General features: G+C 47.2%; 1 protein-coding gene across 1 annotated transcript in view; it reads left to right on the top strand.

Moving 5' to 3' along the window:
* Positions 1 to 22,180, top strand: part of LOC115083430 (dynein regulatory complex protein 11-like) — a 378,622-nt gene extending 356,442 nt beyond the window's left edge. Inside the window, exon 19 of the mRNA XM_029587237.1 lies at positions 21,990 to 22,180. Coding sequence (XP_029443097.1) covers positions 21,990 to 22,109 — 120 coding nt within the window. The 3' untranslated portion in view covers positions 22,110 to 22,180. The remainder of the gene's footprint in view (positions 1 to 21,989) is intronic.
* Positions 22,181 to 22,495: the final 315 nt, after the last annotated feature.

The following is a 22,495-nucleotide window of genomic DNA, read 5'->3' as shown; positions in this document are numbered from 1 at the left end:
CATTGTGGGGGGGTGATTTCAACACCATTCGAGATCCTCGGCTGGACAAGTCATCCCCTCCTGGCCCGCGTCCTAGTTATGGCAAGGGGCCCTCTTTACAATTGGTCGATGCATGGCGGGTCCTCCACCCGGGGGAGTGTCACTTCACTCATCTCTCGAGAGGGCACGGTTCTTTATCTCGTTTAGATTATTTTCTGATTAGGCATGTCCAAGGTGCAGGCAGCAGCTATTGATGACGTCCTCATTTCTGACCATGCTTCGGTGCGCTTAGGCTTGCTGTTCGCCCCACCCAGTCCTTCATCTTTCCGTTGGCACTTTCCGTTCTATTTGGCGAAAGATGTTAAATTCCAGGAATATCTTACGTGCTAAGCGGATGGGCTACGGGAGCATAATGTGCAACCTGAGATTTCGCCGGCCCTTTTTTTGGTATTCAGCGAAGGCGGTGCTCCGGGGTGATATTATTTCCTATATGGCCCATCGGAAAAAAGCTATCGATCATAAAATCTTGACACTGAATGCTCAATTAAATAAAACGCTTTAAATAGGGCTAATACTCGGGCGGTACGCACCCAATTTTTGACAATTCAGGGAGAACTGACTACATTGCTCCACCAGCGAGCTCAAAAGAGTTTCCTGTTTTACCAATACCAACTCTATCAGCATAGTAATAAATCGGGTCAGTTGTTGGCCAACTTAGTGCATGCGTCCCGTGGTCCTCGTCATATTCCAGTGCTGCGAGCTGCTTCGGGTCAAACTGAAACTGCGGCCATTCTGCAGGGTTTTTGGGAATTCTATCAGGATTTGTATACTTCAGGGGGCTGGGATGCGGATGCTTGCGCTCGCTTTTGCTCTCAACTGCATCTTCCTTCGCTCACTCGAGTAAAACACTAGTTTAAATATGCCCATCACTCTCGATGAGATTCTCGCGGTTATTCGAGGTGCCAAAGGTCTTAAAGCTCCTGGACCCAACGGCTATGGGGCAGAGTTCTATAAAGCTATGGCAGATTTAGTGGTTGCAGCCTTCTCTGAGTTGTTGCGGCAAGGTACCTTCCCAGCTCACACTAATCCCACTCATATTACACTCATTCCTAAAGCGGGTAAGGATCCCTTGTTGCCTGGCTCTTACCACCCTATATCTTTATTAAACTTTGATCAAAAGATCTTTGCCAAAGTTTTGGCGGATCGTTTGACGGTTATCCTTCCCTCTCTTATTGAGCGTGACCAGGTGGGCTTTATCCGGCGGCGTCACGGCCTCACTAATATTCGTAAAGTGTTAGCGGCCATGACAGTGTGCCAACAGATGGAGGTCCCATTCCTCATGATAAGCTTTGATGCTGAAAAGGCACTTGATAGGGTGGAGTGGGACTATCTTTTCTAAATTTTAAATATGATGGGCTTTGAGGGATTATTTGTTAATGCTATCCGTCTTCTATACCAGGCCCCGGAGGCCGTTATCATCGCCAATGGTTCTCAGTCGGAAGCTTTCCCTATTTCCAGAGGCACCTGTCAAGGTTGTCCTTTCTCCCCCCTCCTGTTTGTTCTCCAGTCTGAGCCACTCTTGTGCCTGATACAAATGGCTAGGGGGGGATCAAGGGTTTGCGAGTTCAGTCTGTGACCTTTAAATATGCCGCTTTTGCGGATGACATCTTAGTGTTTCTCACGGACCCGCGTCGATCCCTCCATCCTCTTCTCCAGTTAATATGGGCCTTTGGGGTTTTCTCGGTGCTCCGGCTGATATGAATAAATCTTTGGCTTTAGCCTATCCGGATGACCTTCAGAGGACTTGGGGGCAAAGATTTCCCTCTGCAATGGGCCACAGACTCCATCACCTACCTTGGGTTTGTGATTCCCCATTCGCTTGTCCACCTTTATAAAGTCAATGTCCATCCCCTGCTTAAGGCCACTCAAGATAAATTGCTTCTGTGGACTTCCCTACCTTTATCCTTCGGGGGCCGAGTCAACCTTTTTAAGATGTCTATTCTTCCTAAGTGGCTATATTTATTCCAGAATTTTCCTCTCCTGATGCGGCGTGTTGATTTGCAGCAGCTTGAAGCGGCTCAGCAACGCTTTTTTTGGTGGGGAGGGAAGGCTCGAATCCCGCTGACCTGGCTGCGGGAGAGGTGGGGTTGGGAGTCCCCGACCTTGCCTTCTACAACTTGGCCAGCAATCTGCGAGTGATCAGAGATCGGTTGTTGGCCACGTCCTCTTTTGTCAGTGTTCCCGCGGATCAGGAATAAGCAGGTCGGGTGTCCCTTAAATTTGTTCTCCAGTCCCCCTCTAGCCACCTCCCTTCGTTCCTGGTGCAGAATGCTCTCATTAAGCCCATCCGTCTCACTCGGTTTAGACTTACGAGATTGCTGCGTATGGACCGCGTTTGTGCCTATCTCTTGCCCATATGGGGGAACCCGGATTTCACACCTGGCTCTCAGACTGCTGCCTTCCGCTGCTGGGGAGATAAGGGGATCACACAATTAGGTTCATGTTTTGATGCCGGGGAGGTGAACTTCTCCCATTTCTAGAACTCAGGCAGATCTATGCCCTCTCGGCCATGGACGTTTTCCCGTACTTACAACTCCAGCATTATGTTGCTTCCTTGCCTCCTCCTTCTAAATTGGCCTCGACCTTTCAGTCCCTAGATGGTATTTTTTCGTTTGAAAAAGGCTAAGGTGCCTTCCCTATCCATTTATTACAAGCTCCTTAAACATTTAACTGCCATTAATACTTGTACCATCTTAGTCGAGCGGTGGAACCGCGATGGGGTATTTATGGTTACGGGGTTCATAATTCGTGCTTATTTCAAACAAGTGTCCCAAATCTCAGTGAATATGACGTATATGGTAACATGGAATAGACTTAGTTTTTGGGTACTTACCAGGTTCTTATGGCCTGGATTGGCCACTGTTGGAAACAGGATGCTGGGCTTGATGGACCATTGGTCTGACCCAGTATGGCATTTTCTTATGTTCTTATGTTTTCTTATAGGGAAATGCAATATAAATTTATCCGTCGCTGTTATGTTTCCTCTCAAGGTGCACACCAGCTCCGGATTTCATCCTCAGCTTCTTGTGGGCGCTGTGGACCCCTGCCTGGCTCACTGTCGCATGCCTTTTGGGAATACCCCCCTATTCAGAGCCCTTTGGGTTAAGGTGCTCCGCTATTTAGGGAGTCTACTGGGGGTCCGTATCCCGCTCTGCCCTCTGGGGGGGCACCTTTTGGTTGTATTTCTCCATTACGTGTGCGAGCTTTGGTGGTTACCGCATAAAAGCTTGTTTGGTGGCCAAAAACGTTATCCTGCTGCCGTGGAGAGAGGACCATCCCTCCATCGTACTGGCTGTGGTGCAACAATCTACATGGTGTGGTGCTCCTGGGCGCTGGGACCGTGCGGCAGTCTCCACGACATCGGGAAATTTGTTCTTGGACACCTGGGATCCCTATTTGCAAACTCTCCCACATAGATCCCCTAGTTTGATTCTAAATGAGTGGCATTGATTGGACAGACTGCTCTTGCATTTTTGGATGAGAGTCACGGCGCTGGATTTCCATCCTTCTTTTGGACACAGTTTGTTTGCTTTTTTCTTTTCAGTGATGGGGGGAGGGATGGAGAGTTGGGGCTGACACGGTGGGTTTATTTGTTAACTATGTGTGGTTATGTTTTGACGATGAATGTTTCAGAACCTATGCATTCTCTGTCTTGTTGTAGGGGGGTTTTATTTTGTGCAATAATAAAAATTGTTTACACATAAATTTCAGAATCATATTTACGATTTCTTTTCACCTATACAACTTTCTAATTTCCTGCAATATAGAATATCCTCTGCATCTACTCCCACTTCTGCAGCTGACGAGTAAACGTATTATGCCTGTAGCTTTATACGACATATCAGTGTAGCCTCCTGTAGAGTCAGATCTCGTTTCCAGTATTTCAAGGTATTTTATCGGGGTTGTGCACTTGATAGTGCAGAGAAGTTTGTTTATGATGTTTTGTTTTTCTTATTTTCTTTCTTTCCTTTCTTCTTGAGTGTATATTGGAAAATACATAAATAAAATTTTTTTTAAAAGAATATCCTGTGCATGGCTATTATAATTCATAGCTGGTGCATCATTGGTAAACAGATATCGCCCTACAGCCTTCAGTTGCCAAATGAGTCCAGTTCCCCTTTCCCCCCTGCCGTTGGAGCAGAGAGCAATGGCGGAGTTGCATTAAGAGTATCGAGGCTTATTGGTTAAAGGTGAGCAGGTTGATACCAGTGGATTTGGATTTTCAGAAAGCAGTGACAAAGTCTCCCATGAGAATCCTCAGTAGATGCTATTTCTGCAGTTTGAAGGATGTTAACTGTGTATTTCCCGTTTGTTAAATAAAAGGTTTACAGCATAGTCATGGGATAGGAGGCGGCGTCCTATTGTGGACTGGTAATTGGATTAAAAAAAGGTCAGAAACAGAGGGTAGGAGTAAACGGTCAGTTTTCCAGATGGAGAAAGGTCATTTAGTGGGGTCCCACAGGGATCGGTACTGGGGCCTGTGCTGTTTAACAATATTCATAGATGATCTGGAAACGGAGCAACCAGTGAGGTGATCAGATTTACAGAAGACACAAAACAGCATCAGATTGAGAAGGAATGGGGAGATGAAATTTAACGTGAAGAAGTGCAAAGTGATGCCCATAGAGAAAAATATTAACCTCAACTACAGGTACGCGATGCTGGTGTCTGCACTGGGATCATGTTGTGGAGCGCTCGGAGAGCGATCCCACTTCCTGAGAGAGGTGTGTCCTTGGGCCGCGGCTCGACCCCAGAGGATTCCGAAGAGGGCCGCGGGAGGCGTGGCATGCCCGAGCATGGGTAGGACGGAAGCAAGACTGGAGTGATGACCAGGCGACAGCCCTCCTCCGGACCTGCACGCTTCGGAAGACCCAACAACGCAATGTTGGTCTAGTGAACAGTCCTCCGACCGTTCCCAGCCCTTTCGGACCTGCCGCAGGGTACGGCACGAAGCGGCAGGCCGGACGGAGGCCAGGACAGTGAAGACTGGAACATAGATTCAGACGAGACTCAGAAGCAGGATACTGGAAGTGCAGACGTAGACTCAGAAGCAAGATACTGGAAGTGCAGACGAAGACTCAGAAGCAGTGTACTGGGAGTGCAGACGTAGACTCAGAAGCAGTGTACTGGGAGTGCAGACGTAGACTCAGAAGCAAGGTACTGGAAGTGCTGACGTAGACTCAGAAGCAAGGTACTGGGAGTGCAGACGTAGACTCAGAAGCAGTGTACTGGGAGTGCAGACGTAGACTCAGAAGCAGGATACTGGAAGTGCAGACGTAGACTCAGAAGCAGTGTACTGGGAGTGCAGACGTAGACTCAGAAGCAGGATACTGGGAGTGCAGACGTAGACTCAGAAGCAGGATACTGGAAGTGCAGACGTAGACTCAGAAGCAGGATACTGGAAGTGCAGACGTAGACTCAGAAGCAAGGTACTGGGAGTGCAGACGTAGACTCAGAAGCAAGGTACTGGGAGTGCTGACGTAGACTCAGAAGCAAGGTACTGGAAGTGCAAACGAAGACTCAGGAGTGAGGTACTGGAAGTGCAGACGAAGACTCAGAGACAAGATACTGGGCGTGCTGACGTAGACTCAGGAGCAAGGTACTGAAGGTGCAGAGGTAGATTCAAAGGCGAGGTACTGAAGATGCTGAGGTAGGTTCAGAAGAGAGGTACTGAAGGTGCAGAGATAGATTCAGAAGCAAGGTACTGAGGATGCAGAGGTAGATTCAGAAGCGAGGTACTGAAGGTGCAGAGGTAGATTCAGAAGCGAGGTACTGAAGGTGCAGAGGTAGACTCAGGAGCGAGGTACTGAAGGTGCAGAGGTAGATTCAAAGGCGAGGTACTGAAGATGCTGAGGTAGGTTCAGAAGCGAGGTACTGAAGGTGCAGAGGTAGATTCAGAAGCGAGGTACTGAGGATGCAGAGGTAGATTTAGAAGAGAGGTACTGAAGGTGCAGAGGTAGATTCAGAAGCAAGGTACTGAGGATGCAGAGGTAGATTCAAAGGCGAGGTACTGAAGGTGCAGAGGTAGGTTCAGAAGAGAGGTACTGAAGGTGCAGAGGTAGATTCAGAAGCGAGGTACTGAAGGTGCAGAGGTAGGTTCAGAAGAGAGGTACTGAGGATGCAGAGGTAGATTCAGAAGCGAGGTACTGAGGATGCAGAGGTAGATTCAGAAGCGAGGTACTGAAGATGCAGAGGTAGATTCAGAAGCGAGGTACTGAAGATGCAGAGGTAGATTCAGAAGAGAGGTACTGAAGGTGCAGAGGTAGGTTCAGAAGAGAGGTACTGAAGGTGCAGAGGTAGATTCAGAAGTGAGGTACTGAAGGTGCAGAGGTAGATTCAGAAGCGAGGTACTGAAGGTGCAGAGGTAGATTCAGAAGCGAGGTACTGAAGGTGCAGAGGTAGGTTCAGAAGAGAGGTACTGAAGGTGCAGAGGTAGATTCAGAAGTGAGGTACTGAAGGTGCAGAGGTAGATTCAGAAGCGAGGTACTGAGGATGCAGAGGTAGATTCAGAAGCGAGGTACTGAAGGTGCAGAGGTAGATTCAGAAGCGAGGTACTGAGGATGCAGAGGTAGATTCAGAAGTGAGGTACTGAAGGTGCAGAGGTAGATTCAGAAGCGAGGTACTGAAGGTGCAGAGGTAGATTCAGAAGCGAGGTACTGAAGGTGCAGAGGTAGATTCAGAAGTGAGGTACTGAAGGTGCAGAGGTAGATTCAGAAGCGAGGTACTGAAGGTGCAGAGGTAGATTCAGAAGCGAGGTACTGAAGGTGCAGAGGTAGATTCAGAAGAGAGGTACTGAAGGTGCAGAGGTAGGTTCAGAAGCGAGGTACTGAGGATGCAGAGGTAGGTTCAGAAGAGAGGTACTGAAGGTGCAGAGGTAGGTTCAGAAGAGAGGTACTGAAGATGCAGGGGTAGGTTCAGAAGTGAGGTACTGAAGGTGCAGAGGTAGGTTCAGAAGAGAGGTACTGAAGGTGCAGAGGTAGGTTCAGAAGAGAGGTACTGAAGATGCTGAGGTAGGTTCAGAAGCGAGGTACTGAAGGTGCAGAGGTAGATTCAGAAGCGAGGTACTGAAGATGCAGGGGTAGATTCAGAAGAGAGGTACTGAAGGTGCTGAGGTAGATTCAGAAGCGAGGTACTGAAGATGCAGAGGTAGGTTCAGAAGAGAGGTACTGAAGGTGCTGAGGTAGATTCAGAAGCGAGGTACTGAAGATGCAGAGGTAGGTTCAGAAGAGAGGTACTGAAGATGCTGAGGTAGGTTCAGAAGCGAGGTACTGAAGATGCAGAGGTAGGTTCAGAAGAGAGGTACTGAAGATGCAGGGATAGGTTCAGAAGTGAGGTACTGAAGGTGCAGAGGTAGGTTCAGAAGAGAGGTACTGAAGGTGCAGAGGTAGGTTCAGAAGAGAGGTACTGAAGATGCTGAGGTAGGTTCAGAAGCGAGGTACTGAAGGTGCAGAGGTAGATTCAGAAGCGAGGTACTGAGGATGCAGAGGTAGGTTCAGAAGAGAGGTACTGAAGATGCAGGGGTAGATTCAGAAGAGAGGTACTGAAGGTGCTGAGGTAGATTCAGAAGCGAGGTACTGAGGATGCAGAGGTAGGTTCAGAAGAGAGGTACTGAAGATGCTGAGGTAGGTTCAGAAGAGAGGTACTGAAGATGCAGAGGTAGATTCAGAAGAGAGGTACTGAAGGTGCAGAGGTAGGTTCAGAAGCGAGGTACTGAAGGTGCTGAGGTAGATTCAGAAGCGAGGTACTGAGGATGCAGAGGTAGGTTCAGAAGAGAGGTACTGAAGGTGCAGAGGTAGATTCAGAAGAGAGGTACTGAAGGTGCAGAGGTAGATTCAGAAGCGAGGTACTGAGGATGCAGAGGTAGGTTCAGAAGAGAGGTACTGAGGATGCTGAGGTAGGTTCAGAAGCGAGGTACTGAAGGTGCAGAGGTAGATTCAAAGGCGAGGTACTGAAGGTGCAGAGGTAGATTCAGAAGCGAGGTACTGAAGATGCTGAGGTAGATTCAGAAGCGAGGTACTGAAGGTGCAGAGGTAGATTCAGAAGAGAGGTACTGAAGATGCAGAGGTAGATTCAGAAGAGAGGTACTGAGGATGCAGAGGTAGATTCAGAAGCGAGGTACTGAAGGTGCAGAGGTAGATTCAGAAGCGAGGTACTGAAGGTGCAGAGGTAGATTCAGAAGTGAGGTACTGAAGATGTAGAGGTAGGTTCAGAAGCGAGGTACTGAAGATGCAGAGGTAGATTCAGAAGAGAGGTACTGAGGATGCAGAGGTAGATTCAGAAGCGAGGTACTGAAGGTGCAGAGGTAGATTCAGAAGTGAGGTACTGAAGATGCAGAGGTAGATTCAGAAGAGAGGTACTGAGGATGCAGAGGTAGATTCAGAAGCGAGGTACTGAAGGTGCAGAGGTAGATTCAGAAGTGAGGTACTGAAGGTGCAGAGGTAGATTCAGAAGCGAGGTACTGAAGGTGCAGATGTAGACTCAGGAACAAGGGCTGAAGGAAGACATGGGCACTGTCCCTCAGGGCACCCCGCTCAGACCACTTCTGGGACTGAGTCAAGGGCCACCCTGTCCCACGCGTCCCCAACACTGCCTTGGAGGGCAGGTCACGGACCACGCTGAGAACAGGAGAATGCAGGAGAGATCCAGGCGAGTAGAACTCCGATGCTGGGATACTGACATCCGAAGCCCCGTCGGCTGGCAGGAAGGGAAGCTCCAAAGCACAGGGACGAATCCCGGGCCCAACAGGCCAGAAGGCTCAGGAGCCAGACGAAGACAAAGGGCAGAACATCTGGGACTGGATTAGGAACTGGATCTGGCACCGACATCAAGGCAACAAGGAAGAAGCAGGTTGCTGCACACCGGCAGCCAAAGCAGGATACAGGGTCAGGAACAAGGACTTCTCAGAAACTTGGAAACGAGGTACATGGCTTGCATCACAGATGGCCCTAATCAGCCCACCCCGAGGACTGGTCACGGACCACGGCGTGGCTTGCCGCGAGGTACCTGGATGCCTGGAATGCCCTTCCTGAGGATGTGGTGAAGACCAGAACTGTGAAGGACTTCAAAGGGGCGTGGGATAAACACTGTGGATCCATAAAGTCAAGAGGCCGCCAATGAAGAGTGGGTGACTCGCCAGAATGAGGGCTACTGCCTGGAGTCAATACCCTTATTAAATAAACATACACATGCTTACTGTGACTCCAACATCGCTCTAAGCTTCAACAGCAAGAGGAAATGTGGAAAAAAGGATTCACACTCACAAAACGGGGAGTAGCTGGCTTGTTACGGCGGTTACTACCCCAAACCAAATGTGCCTGATACTTCACTTTCAATGCACATCCAGCATGGCTCTCTGCTTCAACAGCATGGGAGAAGACTGATACTTCACGTGTATCCAGCATAGCTCCCTGCTTCAACGGCAGGGGAGAAGAAAAACAACCAATAAGGGCTGTATAACATAGGCTGGGTAAAACAAATAAGCATGGGTGTAGCTTGCTTATTGCGGCGGCTACTACCCCGAACTAATCAAGCTAGATATTTCACTTGGATGCAGCTCCATCACTGCTCTCTACATTAATGGTGGGGGTGGAAGGGAAATAGAACCAAGAGCTAAGAGAAACAGATAAGTATGAGAGAAAAAATGTGTGAAGCTTGCTGGGCAGACTGGATGGGCCATTTGGTCTTCTTCTGCCGTCATTTCTATGTTTCTATGTTTCTATATGTACCAGGACATTGAAAGACACAGGATCAAGGTGCTAGCTTTCAGGAGATTCAAGAGCAAGATACTTAGCTTTCAGGCGAGTTTCAGGATCAAGGTACAAGGCTTGTCATATCTGGACTGGATCATGGATACCGGATTAGGAATCAGACCTCAAGGCTGGAACAGGGACAAGCGAAATTCAGGACTGGAACAACTGGAAACATCAGGACTGGAACAACTGGAAACATCAGGACTGGAAACATGGAACACTGGACCTTGCAGAAGGCTGGAACACAAGGCAGCTCCTGGAACGAGGATCTCAGGAGTGACCAACTCCTTGCGAAGGCAAAGACAGACTGAACGTTGAATCCCTTTGTAGAGCTGAGGTGGACAACGCCCAGGGAGGAGCCAGCAGGGGCCACACCTGGCTGGCCCTTGAACAGAGGAAGCTGGAGAGATGAGTGCTGGAAGCTGGTGGCGTCCTCGGCCACGTGGAGGGCCCAAGGAAGCCGTGGAGCAGCCCTGGGCTGGAGCTGGGTGAAGGCAGGTCGCTGGAGCAGCTCCCAGCCGCAAGGACTGAAGCAGGAAGAAGCAGAGAGAGGTAAGGCTGGCTGCAGGGGAAGCAGGGGGCTGTAGCAGGCTGCAGGCACTGCTCCAGGCTGCAAGGCTGAAGAGAGAAGTGCTGGCTGCAGGGAGCTGGAGAGGCTGCAGGCACCGGCAGGGACGGTTCCCTGCCGGGTGAGGACCCGGGCTGAAGCAGGCACTGGGAGGGACAGCCTCCCTGCTGGCTGAAGGTCCCGGGATCTCAGCAGTACGTCGGGGGAAGGCAGAAACAGGAGCAGAGGAGCCGGCCGCATGGCAACAGCTGCGGGGACGGCCCCAGCTGATTCAGGGAGAAAGAAGCAGCAGCGTCAGCAGCCCGACTGGCTGCGAGAAGGTAAGAGCCTGCCCGCGCTCCTCGCGGGCAGGATCGCAACAGATCAGTAGCCAGGGAAAGGACCTGGGAGTCCCTGTGCGCAATACATTGAAATCCTCAGCTCAGCGCGAGGCGGTGGTCAAAAAAAGCAAATAGGAAGTTAGGGATGATCTGAAAAAGAAACGGAGAATAAAACAGGAAATATCCTAACGCCTCTGTATCGAGCACCTTGAGCGCTGTGCACAGTTCTGCTCGTCCCCATCTCGAGAAAGACACGGCAGAACTAGAAGAGGCGCAGAGGAGGGCGACAAAAATGATAAAGGGGAAGGAGCATCTCTCTTACGATGAGAGGCTGCGCAGGCGAGGGATTTTCAGCTTGGAACAGAGACGGCTGAGAGGGGACAGGATAAAAATTCATAAAATCATGAGTGGGCTGGAACGAGTAATAAAGGAAAGGTTATTTACTCTTTCAAACAATATTCTGAGAAGAGGAGATAAACCCCCGAAACTAAGAACCAACGGATCTATAAAACAAATTGTAGAAAATGCTTTTTCACCCAGTGCACCATCAAGTTGTAGAGGACGTGGTCGAGGCGACTTAGAAAAGAGGCTTGGATAAGTTCCTGAAGGAAAGAGTTATTAGCCAGGTAGGCGTGGGAAGCCGGCGCTCATCCTTGGGCGTGAGGTACAAGATCTGCAGGGTACTTGTGATGACCCGCGCAGGATGCTGGGCTCCATGCACCATGATTAAGACCCTGCACGGCACTTTCTATATTCTTCCAATTCACCTTAAGCTCAGACTCCAGTTAAGTCCAGTCCAGCGCTGGGGCGTCCTTTCTGAGAACTGGGACGAGTCCTTTCTGTTGTACGATCTCCTTTCTCTAGTGATTGGGAAGGGTCTCTCTGAATCTCTTAATTACAAGGCTCCGTCTGTTAATTGGAAAATGCCTCTCCTGGTGAGGACGTCCTTTTCTCTGATGGCTGGGAAGGGTCTTGCCAGCCCTGGGGACACCTTTTGGAAGTTTTGCAGTGGAAAAGAGTCTCCAGCTTTGGACTGTTCTCTCTATGGTGACAGAGAAGGGTGTCTTGGTAACTGGGAAAGGTGACTTAGACGCTGGGGTTTTTCCATTTCTCTGAAAATCTGAAAGGATCTCTCCAGCTCTAAGAACTGCCTTCTTTGTGAAGCAGCTCTGAGGACGCCACGCGCTCATTCTCTGTCTCTCTCTCTCTCTATGATGATTGGTGAAGCAGCTCTGAGGACGCCACGCGCTCATTCTCTGTCTCTCTCTCTCTCTCTCTCTCTATGATGATTGGTGAAGCAGCTCTAAGGTAGCCACGCGCTCATTCTCCGTCTCTCTCTCTCTATGATGATTGGTGAAGCAGCTCTAAGGTAGCCATGCGCTCATTCTCCGTCTCTCTCTATGATGATTGGTGAAGCAGCTCTGAGGACGCCACACGCTCATTCTCCGTCTCTCTCTCTCTCTCTATGATGATTGGTGAAGCAGCTCTGAGGATGCCACGCGCTCATTCTCCGTCTCTCTCTCTGATGATTGGTGAAGCAGCTCTAAGGTAGCCATGCGCTCATTCTCCGTCTCTCTCTATGATGATTGGTGAAGCAGCTCTGAGGACACCACGCGCTCATTCTCCGTCTCTCTCTCTGATTATTGGTGAAGCAGCTCTGAGGACGCCACGCGCTCATTCTCTGTCTCTCTCTCTCTCTCTCTGATGATTGGTGAAGCAGCTCTGAGGATGCCACGTGCTCATTCTCTGTCTCTCTCTCTCTCTCTCTCTCTATGATGATTGGTGAAGCAGCTCTAAGGTAGCCACACGCTCATTCTCCGTCTCTCTCTCTCTATGATGATTGGTGAAGCAGCTCTGAGGATGCCACGCGCTCATTCTCGTCTCTCTCTGATGATTGGTGAAGCAGCTCTGAGGATGCCACGCACTCATTCTCCATCTCTCTCTCTCTCTCTCTGATGATTGGTGAAGCAGCTCTGAGGACGCCACAGGCTCATTCTCCGTCTCTCTCTCTGATGATTGGTGAAGCAGCTCTGAGGATGCCACGCACTCATTCTCCATCTCTCTCTCTCTCTCTCTGATGATTGGTGAAGCAGCTCTGAGGACACCACGCGCTCATTCTCCGTCTCTCTCTCTGATGATTGGTGAAGCAGCTCTGAGGATGCCACGCGCTCATTTTCCATCTCTCTCTCTCTATGATGATTGATTCTACAGCTCTGAGGATGCCACGTGCTCATTCTCCGTCTCTCTCTCTCTCTCTGATGATTGGTGAAGCAGCTCTGAGGACACCAAGCGCTCATTCTCCGTCTCTCTCTCTCTCTCTCTATGATGATTGATTCTACAGCTCTGAGGATGCCACGTGCTCATTCTCCGTCTCTCTCTCTCTCTCTGATGATTGGTGAAGCAGCTCTGAGGACACCACGCGCTCATTCTCCGTCTCTCTCTCTCTCTGTCTCTGATTGGTGAAGCAGCTCTGAGGATGCCACGTGCTCATTCTCCGTCTCTCTCTCTCTATGATGATTGGTGAAGCAGCTCTGAGGATGCCACGTGCTCATTCTCCGTCTCTCTCTCTATGATGATTGATTCTACAGCTCTGAGGATGCCACGTGCTCATTCTCCGTCTCTCTCTCTCTCTCTGATGATTGGTGAAGCAGCTCTGAGGACGCCACGTGCTCATTCTCCGTCTCTCTCTCTATGATGATTGATTCTACAGCTCTGAGGATGCCACGTGCTCATTCTCCGTCTCTCTCTCTCTGATGATTGGTGAAGCAGCTCTGAGGACGCCACGTGCTCATTCTCCGTCTCTCTTTCTCTATGATGATTGGTGAAGCAGCTCTGAGGACGCCACGTGCTCATTCTCCGTCTCTCTCTCTCTATGATGATTGGTGAAGCAGCTCTGAGGATGCCACATGCTCATTCTCCGTCTCTCTCTCTCTCTCTCTCTCTCTCTGATGATTGGTGAAGCAGCTCTGAGGACGCCACACGCTCATTCTCCGTCTCTCTCTCTCTCTCTCTATGATGATTGGTGAAGCAGCTCTGAGGACGCCACACGCTCATTCTCTGTCTCTCTCTCTATGATGACTGGTGAAGCAGCTCTGAGGATGCCACACGCTCATTCTCCATCTCTCTCTCTCTATGATGATTGGTGAAGCAGCTCTGAGGATGCCACATGCTCAATCTCCGTCTCTCTCTCTCTCTCTGATGATTGGTGAAGCAGCTCTGAGGACGCCACACGCTCATTCTCCGTCTCTCTCTCTCTATGATGATTGGTGAAGCTGCTCTGAGGACGCCACACGCTCATTCTCCGTCTCTCTCTCTCTCTCTCTATGATGATTGGTGAAGCAGCTCTGAGGATGCCACGCGCTCATTCTCCGTCTCTCTCTCTATGATGATTGGTGAAGCAGCTCTGAGGATGCCACACACTCATTCTCCGTCTCTCTCTCTCTCTCTCTCTATGATGATTGGTGAAGCAGCTCTGAGGACACCACACGCTCATTCTCCGTCTCTCTCTCTCTCTCTCTATGATGATTGGTGAAGCAGCTCTGAGGACGCCACATGCTCATTCTCCGTCTCTCTCTCTCTATGATGATTGGTGAAGCAGCTCTGAGGATGCCACGCGCTCATTCTCCGTCTCTCTCTCTCTCTCTATGATGATTGGTGAAGCAGCTCTGCGGACATCACACGCTCATTCTCAGTCTCTCTCTCTCTCTATGATGATTGGTGAAGCAGCTCTGAGGACGCCAGACGCTCATTCTCCATCTCTCTCTCTCTATGATGATTGGTGAAGCAGCTCTGAGGACGCCACACGCTCATTCTCCATCTCTCTCTCTCTATGATGATTGGTGAAGCAGCTCTGAGGACGCCAAGCACTCATTCTCCGTCTCTCTCTCTCTCTCTCTCTGATGAATGGTGAAGCAGTTCTGAGGACTCCATGCGCTCATTCTCTGTCTCTCTCTCTATGATGATTGGTGAAGCAGCTCTGAGGACACCACGTGCTCATTCTCCATCTCTCTCTGATGATTGGTGAAGCAGCTCTGAGGATGCCTCGTGCTCATTCTCCGTCTCTCTCTCTCTCTCTCTCTATGGTGATTGGTGAAGCAGCTCTGAGGACACCACGTGCTCATTCTCCATCTCTCTCTGATGATTGGTGAAGCAGCTCTGAGGATGCCTCGTGCTCATTCTCCGTCTCTCTCTCTCTCTCTATGATGATTGGTGAAGCAGCTCTGAGGATGCCACGCGCTCATTCTCCTTCTCTCTCTCTATGATGATTGGTGAAGCAGCTCTGAGGATGCCACACACTCATTCTCCGTCTCTCTCTCTCTCTCTCTATGATGATTGGTGAAGCAGCTCTGAGGACACCACACGCTCATTCTCCGTCTCTCTCTCTCTCTCTCTCTATGATGATTGGTGAAGCAGCTCTGAGGACGCCACATGCTCATTCTCCATCTCTCTCTCTCTATGATGATTGGTGAAGCAGCTCTGAGGATGCCACGCGCTCATTCTCCGTCTCTCTTTCTCTCTATGCTGATTGGTGAAGCAGCTCTGAGGACACCACACGCTCATTCTCAGTCTCTCTCTCTCTCTATGATGATTGGTGAAGCAGCTCTGAGGACGCCACACGCTCATTCTCCATCTCTCTCTCTCTCTATGATGATTGGTGAAGCAGCTCTGAGGATGCCACACGCTCATTCTCCATCTCTCTCTCTCTATGATGATTGGAGAAGCAGCTCTGAGGACGCCACACGCTCATTCTCCATCTCTCTCTCTCTATGATGATTGGTGAAGCAGCTCTGAGGACGCCAAGCACTCATTCTCCGTCTCTCTCTCTCTCTCTCTGATGAATGGTGAAGCAGTTCTGAGGATTCCATGCGCTCATTCTCTGTCTCTCTCTCTATGATGATTGGTGAAGCAGCTCTGAGGACACCACGTGCTCATTCTCCATCTCTCTCTGATGATTGGTGAAGCAGCTCTGAGGATGCCTCGTGCTCATTCTCCGTCTCTCTCTCTCTCTCTCTCTATGGTGATTGGTGAAGCAGCTCTGAGGACACCACGTGCTCATTCTCCATCTCTCTCTGATGATTGGTGAAGCAGCTCTGAGGATGCCTCGTGCTCATTCTCCGTCTCTCTCTCTCTCTCTATGGTGATTGGTGAAGCAGCTCTGAGGACACCACGTGCTCATTCTCCATCTCTCTCTGATGATTGGTGAAGCAGCTCTGAGAATGCCATGTGCTCATTCTCCATCTCTCTCTCTCAATCTCTCTCTCCCTCTGATAATTGGTGAAGCAGGGGTCTCCACATCGGGGTCTCCTCTCTTTCTCGTGTTCTCTGATGATTAGTGAACGGCAGAGTTTCATCAAATTTCTGACAAGGTGGTTAGATCATGCAAATCTTTAAAAAGGTCAGTTCTTTCACCAGCCCCTTTTTCAATAAATTCTGACCACAGATGCTTCCGATCAGGGTTGTGAAGATCATCTGAGAAATGTCTTCTCTCAAGGAACGTGGCCACCTAGATTTCAGCGCAATCTTCAATGCTCTGAAAATATTCTCTTCTTGGTTGAAGAACAAAGTGGTGTTGATCCAGACAACCAACCAGGTGGCAACGTTTTATATCAACAAACAAGTGGGAACAGGTTCTTACAAACTTTGGGGTGAATTTTCAAAATGTTTCCTGCGTGAAAATTAGTATAAGCGCAGAAGTATCCTCTTCTCGCAAACTCTGTATTTTATAAAATAAAAGATACATGCATGTTTATATTCCAGTGCACACATATACATAGGGGCAATCTAGGAGCGTTCCAGGGTGGGGCCAATAGGTAAGCACATAAGTTACTATTTTAAAAGACACGCGTGTACATTTGCCAGTTTAGTCATGCATGTTTACACCTGCTAGTTATCTAGCAGAAGTGATATTAAACATATTTATTGTGTAATACAGAATGGGTGGGAAGTCTGGGTGAACTGGAAGGAGTTCAGGCTGAAAAACAGGTAGGTTTCAATAACCTGAAGAAGAACTGGGTGAACTGGTGGACTAATTGGTAAACTGGTTAATTTAATTTACACGCGAGTGTTTTAAAATTGGTGAACATATGTTCATAAATCAGGATTTACGCCAGCAAGTCCTACTTTTGCAGGTAAAATATATGTGCATGTATAGTTTCAAAATAGGAAAAGTACATGCGATGGATGCATTGATCTACGTGGTTTCAATGCACTGCATGTATTCGCACATAAACCTACATAAGCACATATGTGGCAGGGTAGAAATACGCATATTTTATAAAACATTTTTATATCATATGCATGGGTTAAAAAAATATTTGCCTAGATCTGCTTGCAGCCATATACACGCATACATGCCACATTGTACATTTGTTTGAAAGTTACCCTCCCTGCCTGGAAACCTGCAGAATTTGGAAATGGGCAATTTTCCAAAAAAGATTTCTCCTAGCTGTTTATCTCCTGAGGAGCCAGAATCAGATAGCAAACAGATTTATTTATTTATTTAATTCTTTTCTGTGCCGACATTCATGCAAACATAACATATCGGTTCGCATAGAACAGGGGCGTTACAATATTAGAAAGAAAGTTAAAAATTACATAAAACAGGGGTCATGAGAACTGGGATAAAGGAAAGCAAAGGAAAGGTGTAGAAGGCCGAATCTTTTTACAAATGAAATAGCATTTAACATAAAAACACAACTTAAACTAATAACATATAACATATCTGGCTGATAGCTATAGGGATGCTAAAATTAAGGGGTAGGAGGGGAAAGTGCATATTTATACAGCTACAGCCACATGAATGGTTGCTATGCGACGATATAACACAGGAATGTTTTCAACTTTGGGGGCATCTGCAAATAGACTATTTGCAAGGTCCTTCAACAACAAGGTAACACATTTCCCACATACTGATTAACTGAGAATGTTTTCCCAATTCGATGAAACCGATGGCTTCTCTACGCATTTCCCCCAATTTATCTAATTTCTAGAACTGTTCAAAAATTGAGAAGGGAGGGAGGTCAAATGATATTGCTAGCCCCCTATTGGTTTTATCAGTTTCCATGGCTTCAATGACTAGCTGCTCAATCACTGATAAGATTGCAGATATTCCCTTCACTCATCACACAGAGCAATAAGAATCTTCTACAAGTCTACCTCCAATCTCTAGCATTAACAGCTTGGATGTTGGAAGTCAACTAATTTCATCCATGCCGTTGCCTACTGGATTCAAGGAAGTATTCTACTAGAAGATCTTACAACATTAAATGAAAAAGAGCCCTTTAGATGTCCTGTTCCACACTTACTTCAATATCTACTAAGCCTTTCCAATTCTGGGTTGAAAACTAACTCAGTTCATCTTAGTACCTTAGCAACACTGCATGAGAATTGGGAAGGTGTTCCTATTTCCCATCAGTCTACAGTGGCAAAAGTAATGAAAGGTCTCAAACATCTGAAACCTCCTATAAAAGATCCTCATGTACCTTGGGATCTAAATGTATTCCTTGTTCAGCTCATGAAGCCATCATGTGAACCCTTAGTCATGGCAGGATTAAATTTTCTTTCTTTGAAGATGATAGTATTTTTACTAGTCATTCCTTCTGCTGCAAAAATAAGTGAATTACAAGCTCTAGTATCATACTCTTCTTATATTCAATTATTTCACGACAAAATAGTTTTGAAAGTTCATCCTAAATTTCTCTCAGAAGTAGTTTGTCAGTTTATTTATTTATTTATTTTATTTTAACAATTTTATATACCGACCTTCATAGTAGATTACCATATCGGATCGGTTTACAGTTTAACGAAGGGAAAAAACTAGAGTAACAAATTCACGTAAACGAAAGATAACCAAAGCAGGAATAAGTCAAAGTTACAATCAACAGGGGGCGGGAACTTGGAAGCTTGCAACAAGCTGGAAAGAAGAAAAGGCCAGTATAGTAATTTTACCGTAGAGTGTACAAGTTACAAACTTAGGAACGGATTAAATCAATCATTAAATCAATCCATTGTCTTTCCAAGATTGCACCCGTACAAGGGTGAGCAGGCTCGTCACACACAGCACTGGAAGAAGAACTTTTCTATTTGCAATGGAATCTCACAAAACGTTTTCACTACTGTTAGTTTCTTTTAATCCATTCAAATGCGTTTTTTCAGTTAGAAAGAAAATTCTTTCTAATTGGATCTCTGTTTGCATCACTTACTGTTCGAATCAAGGGTCTCCAGCTCAGGGGATTTACCTCTCACTGATGATTGGTAGGATGTCCCCAACACACAGAATCCCCAACTCAAAGGACTGCTCTCTCTCATGATGATTGGAGAAGAGATGTCTTCCACCTAAGAGATTCCTTGCTTGATGATAATTGGTAATGGATCTCCAGTTCAGGGACTCCCTTCTCTCTGATGATTGGTAAGATGTCCCCAATACAAGGAATCTCCAACTCAAAGGACTGTCCTGTCTCCTGCTAAAGGGACTCCACTCTTTCTCTCTGATGATTGGAGAAGAGATATCTTCCGCTCAAGAGATTCCTTGCTTGATGAACATTGGTAATAGATCTCCAGTTCTAAGGACTCGCCTCTCACTGATGATTGGTAGGATGACCCCAACACACAGCATCTCCAACTCAAAGGCCTGCTCTCTCTCCTGCTAAAGGGACTCCACTCTTTCTCTCTGATGATTGGAGAAAAGATGTCTTTCACTCAAGAGATTCCTTACTTGATGATGATGATTGGTAATGGATCTCCAGTTCTAGGTACTCCCTTTCTCTGATGATTGGTAAGGGTGTCTCCAACTTGAGGAACTCCTCTCTGATTATTTGGAGGATTTCTCTTACTCAGGGGTTTCTTTCCTCTGTCTGATGTTTGTAGGAAGGATTCTCCTGCTCCAGGGATGCTGCTGTCTCTCTCTCTGATGGTTGGAAGAGGGAGCGCTCTCCCTCTTTCTGTGATGATTGGGGAGGGGGTGTCTCATACTCAAGGAACTCCTCTTTTGATGATGATGATGATTGGTTGGAAGTTTCCAGGTCTAGGGCTACCCTCTCACTGATTATTGGTAGGAAGGGCGGTCCTCTCTGTGATGATTAGTAAGGTCATCTCCAACTCTACAGACTCCTTTTTCTGTGATAATTGGTAGGGGGTAGAGACATAGCTACACAGGGGCCTGTGCTCCCTCTCACTTGGCTTAAGCCCCCTCCCCTAGCAGCAGGATCATGTCACATCTAAGTCAAAGTCTTTCTGTTTACTTTTGGCAAGTATTTATCTTCCTTTCTGTAAGCATTTTTTTGATTGGAAGCCTGTTTACATAATTTCTCTATAGCGATAACCTCAGAGGGAGCGTGAGAGACAGCCAGGGTAAGGAGAGAATGAAAGGAGAATCTGCATTGCCGGGGGCAAGATGGCGGCGTAACCAGACACAGACGCGCTGAGCTCCAAATCTCTGCTAAGTTTCGTTTGAAAATGCCCGCGAAAAGGAAGGGAAAACTCAGAATTTTTCCCTCAGACTCTGAAGTTATGGCCACTCAGCGGTTAATAACTTCGTATGTACCTGGAAGGACTGAAGAATCGGGAGGTGGTAACTCCGCTGCGGGGCCATCCGAGGAAGCGGCGGCTCTGCCTGGAGAAATATCTCTCACCCCCCCGGATCCTCGTAGACCCGAGATGACTCCGCTTCCCGAGAGCCCTCAGGCCGCGGGGTCGCATACCCGTGACGCGGTAGGTGCGACCGACGCTGAGGGAGGCCAGAGCGCAGTGCATGCCGAATCTCCGTTGGGGCCTGCAGAACGCCTGGATATCTCAGGCAGTGAATATCGAGGGCTGCCGCCCACGTCGACTCCGACTATGGGAAGGGCAGTGGAGAGGAACGACGGAGAAGTAAGCATGCCTGGACGGGAAGCCACCCCGGCGGGAATATCTCCGGTAACGAAGAAAGGGGAGGAAACTCGCAAACCCCGATTTCGGATGCCAGGTAGGCCCGAGAAAATAACATTGGATGCGATCTGGGAGATTATGGTGGCATTGGTGGAATCGATAGGGCAGTATCAAGATAATCTGGAGGATGTTGAGCAAAAAATTGAAGTTTTAGACACTAAGATTTCTGATTTGGAGCCTAGACTGGGAACAGTGGAGGCTAATCCTTAAGAAAACTGATGAATGCAATGTAAAGCTAATCAAGGATTTAAATGTGGTGTCTAGAAGACTGGAACATTTAGAAAATTATTCTCGCCATCTAAACCTGAGATTTTTGAATTTCCCGAAAATTATAGGAGAACTTCCTTACATTACTCTCAAGAAATATTTCAAAGAAGTCTTGAAATATCAAGAAGAAAATTTGCCCTCTGTGAATAAAGTATATTATATGCCAGTGTCCACAAGAAATAGAGAGCAGCAGCAGCTGGATATGGATAAAGGAAATCTGACACAATTTCTTGAGGATTCAGCTAGAGAATACTACGAATGTGCCACTCTCATGGTATCTTTTATAACTGAGAAGGACATAACGGAGATAATGAAGAGGTATTTTTGAAATGTTGATATGACCTTTAGGGGAACGCAGATTCGTGCATTCCCAGATTTTGCTCCTGTAACTCAGGAAAGAAGACGAGAATTTCTTGTTATGAGAGCGCAGGTTTTGGCTTTAGGATTTTCTTATGTATTAAAATATCCTTGCAAATGTGTCATAAAATCTTCAAAAGATTGCTATATTTTTTTCTACCCGGAACAACTAAAATCGTTCCTAAATGCAAGGAGGTCAGTTGTTACCTCCGGAGTAAAGCCAAATGAAGGACCAAGTAAATAAGTAACAGTCCTTGAATTACGTTAAAGCCAATTCTTTATCTATTTCTTTGTTTAAATTCTTCCAGAATTCTGCCCCCTATTTTCAGTTTCTTTAAGGGGAAATGGATTATACTAGAGATCATTTGTAATATTTAAGAATTTATTTTCTATAATGTTTGTATAACTGCATTTCCTTTTCAATAAGCGGTTTATTTGACTTGCTGTAATGTTTAAAACCGAATAAAAAAAAGAAAACACAGACGATACAGATAGAAATTAAAGAGTTTTGTAGCCACTGCCATGAAGATCCATATAGGAGGGGGGAAAGGCAGGGGGGTTAGCACAGTACCACCCCATGTTAACCTAGAGGTCCCTCATAAATGTAGTTCTGGCTGCGCCCCTGGTAGGGGATCTTCATTTCTGGGGACTCTGCTCTTGTCACTGTGACTGGGAAAGGCCTCTTGATCTCCGAGGACTCGTCTTTCTTGTCATTGGTGAAGGTGTCTCCAGTTGGTGACCTTTTCCTCTTTTATCTTCTGACAGGACTGGTACACTAAAACACCACTAGGTAAGAAGCGCCAAAAAGCTGCTGCAGGGATTGTTGATACTGCGAAGAAGGGGAAGGACAAGAAGAAGGGAGCTGGGAAGAAAGGAGGCCGCTGACACGAATATGAGGAGAACCAGAATCAAAGAAATCTAATTTATTAACGAGAATCATTTTTAATTAAAAAAAAAAAAAAAAGAGCTCTTGATCCTGAAAGTCAGTCAGACTGTTCATTGAAGTCCCTTCCTGTATCATTTCACATGCTTTCATGGTATCGGAGAAAGTGGTCCTGTGCCACAAGGCAGGGGAGAAACTCCATGTATTTGCTTTAACCCGTATTTTATTTATTTATCTAAAAACTGTAGATTTCATCAGTCCAAAAAGTTATTGCTCAAGAAGGATAGCATCAACCAAAGTATTACAGTATTGTAAAAACTAATAATGTATACATATACACATTATAATACATCATACTCATAATAACATCATACACATTATAATAACA

The sequence above is a fragment of the Rhinatrema bivittatum genome, chromosome 2 (assembly GCF_901001135.1).
Source record: "Rhinatrema bivittatum chromosome 2, aRhiBiv1.1, whole genome shotgun sequence".
In the NCBI taxonomy this organism is placed as follows: Eukaryota; Metazoa; Chordata; class Amphibia; order Gymnophiona; family Rhinatrematidae; genus Rhinatrema; species Rhinatrema bivittatum.
This window is presented reverse-complemented; position numbering and strand designations above follow the sequence as displayed.